This window comes from Helianthus annuus, chromosome 16, assembly GCF_002127325.2.
Source record: "Helianthus annuus cultivar XRQ/B chromosome 16, HanXRQr2.0-SUNRISE, whole genome shotgun sequence".
NCBI classification, from domain to species: domain Eukaryota; kingdom Viridiplantae; phylum Streptophyta; class Magnoliopsida; order Asterales; family Asteraceae; genus Helianthus; species Helianthus annuus.
Genome location: NC_035448.2, coordinates 32,753,386 through 32,756,547, shown reverse-complemented (window position 1 = coordinate 32,756,547; position 3,162 = coordinate 32,753,386). Strand labels below are relative to the sequence as shown.

Genomic DNA, 3,162 nt, shown 5'->3' with positions numbered 1-3,162 from the left:
CAGCCTTTGATTAAGATCGCGATCCGTGTGCTCTCACAATCCGATCAAGAGAATTAACGGAGGGAAAATAACCGCTTACGGGGTTAGCATCTTCCGTTAGTATTTTAACAACAAGTTTTCCCGCCCAAACTCTGGCTATAAATATGAGAGTAATTCAGGTTTGAATTCAAGTCACACTCACTTCACCAATACTTCTTCTTCTTCTTCATAAACACATACTTATTCTCACGTCGGAGTCGGGTCAAGGAGAGAACCTCCCTTCTCCCCTTGACGAGGCTAACAGTGTTCTGTTTTGCAGTGTTCACTGGAGAAGAAGACCTGTCCCTTCGAATTAAGCGAGAGAAAACCACCCTTTTATGCAGAACCTAACCCCCTGATAACTTGATTCCGGTCATTTATCTAGTGTTTCTTCATTGGCGCCCACCGATCTTTCTGTCTCATCCGTTTTTTCTCGTTTTCGATTCATTCTGTTGATTTCATTCAGAAATGGAGGAAACTTCAACTCATCGTCAAAACGGCCCTCGGCCAAACTTCGTTAACAATACCCAAGTTGAGGGTATTGTAGAAGAAGCCTCGGATGACAATGAAGCACGGTTTGCTAATAATCATCCAAACGAACCTATCACCCCAGGGGTACAGCCGGAGATCCCTATAAGCTCAATTCTGCCCCCAGGAGAAACCCCAATCTCCTTGTATGTCAGATCTCAGGGGGCGTTGAATGCTATGTATACACAGCTGTGTGCACAAACTGCCCCCCAAACTCAATCACGAAGGCCTGTATCCCATGTTAGGACACCGTCGGTACCTCATGTTTCTCAACATGTTGGTCCATCCCGAGTTCAGATCGAAGACACGGATGTTTACTCTAGATCTCCTTCAAGATACGAGTATACTCAGTCAGAAAATCGCCGAAGAGAGTATCGAGACGAGTCACACCCTCATAGGAGACCTTCAGTTCACACCAGGTTGGGTTCTCAGTGAAATACCCACACCAGTGAATATGATCGAACTTACCGTGAAGGAGAAAGTGCCAGTGTATTTACTCGGTTACATCCAAATTACAACAAGTGTAGACCACGCGCGGTTTACAATCCGGAGGCTGAGCACAACTATGATCTGATCTATCGTCCTGCTGAAGCGGCGGAGAATTCAAAATTTATAAGTGAAATCGCTCTGGCTCCGCTAGAGAAAGAAAAGCTCCCGTCTACCGTTGGCAAGTTCAACGGAATGACAGACCCTGACGATCATCTGCGAGTCTTTACAAGCGCAGGACTGGTAGGAGGCTGGACCCTACCAATGTGGTGCCACCTCTTCGTTCAGACCCTTACAGGTGCTGCAAGAATATGGTTTGACAACTTGCCCATTGGGAAAATCACGTCATGGATAGATCTGCGCAAGAAGTTTCTGGTCCATTTCAGCCAGCAAAGACGATCCATCCGCGACACTGCGGATGTGATGAACATCTGGCGTCATGATGATGAAAGTCTGGAAGACTTCATTACTCGCTATAATAAGGAGGTACTCGAGATCGGGGACGTTCATGAGCAGTTGATTTGCGCCCAATTTAAGTATGCAGTCAGGTGCGATGATATGATAAAAGTCCTGTCTGGAACGGAAGGACTCCCGAAGAGTTGGGAAAAAGTGATGGCGGCGGCTAAGGTCTACGCACAAACAGAAAAGAATCTCACCACCAACAGGCCGCCACCACCACATAACCGACCCTCAGATTTAGGCTCAAGTGGCGGGAGGAAATTTAAGAAAGGTTGGCGCGATTCAAGCTCGGGGAACTATTCATCCGAGGATGCTCGAGCCACAATCAACAAACTTACCGCACAAAGGGAAGCCAAGCAAGAGAACAGGGAGATACAATGGACTCCCTTAACCAAAACTCCTGTGGAAGTTCTAAGCACAGAGGATTACCAGTTTAAACCTTCGCCACCCATGAAAAACAAACGCGGACAAGACCCGAGTCAGTATTGTGAATACCACAAGGACAACGGGCATACTACTAATAATTGCATCTCTTTGCGCACAGAAATTGAAAAAGCACTTAAGAGTGGTGAGCTCACTCACTTACTACAAAACGTGTGCAAAGAAATAAAGCAAATCACTCGAGGCGAAGAAGGCCCGAGCAAAAAAGCGAAAAACTAAGCAGCAACTCTATGATCTCCCTGCAGTACGAAGCAGACTCTACAGTTATCAAATCTAAGCAGGAAATAGAGTGTAAGTTAAGAACCGTGTAATTATTTTTAATAGACTTTGTAACGGCCCCTGCGCCTTATCCTGAAATAAACAACAAAGTTTCTATTATTCTTGTGTTTTTTCTTACAAAGTGCATCCAATTTCTTTTGGTAACCGCAAAAACATCATGGTAAATACAGTACAAGTCTCATGAACGGTTAGCGATTACACGTATCGCACTAGACCATACGTTCACACATGAGCTTTATACCACCTTCATTCGCCTTACCTAATCAAAGTAATTGTACCCATGCAATATATTGTAAACTAAAAAACACATATCATACTATTCATGACGCACCAACACGCCTTAAAAATCATCAAATTACACGGCAGTGTATTGTTAATAGTTACTTGCGCGACAGCGCATTAACAAAAAAGAGGATAACACATCCCAAAAAGACTACAAAAATTGTTCAATACAATTACAAAAACCTATGCTAGATTTTCATCTTCATCAGGGAAGATTTCCTTCAACTACGCCACGTGATCTTCAGATTGCAAGGCAACATTTATAAGGTCCATGACAGGAAGCTGCAAATTATTGAATTCTGTCTTTAAAGCTGCAAGGGCGACACCAGTGTTGGCACCATAAGTGGCGGATTTACTAGTATCCCAGTCAACCTTCAGAGCATTATTCACATACTGTGAACATTCAGTATAACCTTGGGCATATCCGTCATTCCGCGCAGCAATTACCAAGCGCGCAACAGTCTTATCCAGCTCTTCAGAATTCAACACTGACTCAGCAACCTACAAAAAGAAAAAAGGAAAGACAAAATAAGGGAAAAGCACAAAACGTTTTCATAAGAAAAACAACAAAAAAACAACTTACACCCGCGCTCCCTCAGCCATGCCATGTCACTTTTCAAAGGTTCAAGCTCGCTCTCTGCTGTGGCCCGCGCTGTTTCAGAATTCTCT

The 3,162-nt window shown here is 44.1% G+C and overlaps 1 protein-coding gene across 1 annotated transcript; it reads left to right on the top strand.

Annotated features, from left to right (window-relative positions):
- Positions 1–486: 486 nt before the first annotated feature.
- Positions 487–2,151, top strand: LOC110919267. The gene is made up of 2 exons (XM_022163539.1): positions 487–965; positions 1,074–2,151. The coding sequence occupies exons 1-2, from the start codon at positions 487–489 to the stop codon at positions 2,149–2,151; spliced, it is 1,557 nt and encodes a 518-aa protein (XP_022019231.1).
- Positions 2,152–3,162: the final 1,011 nt, after the last annotated feature.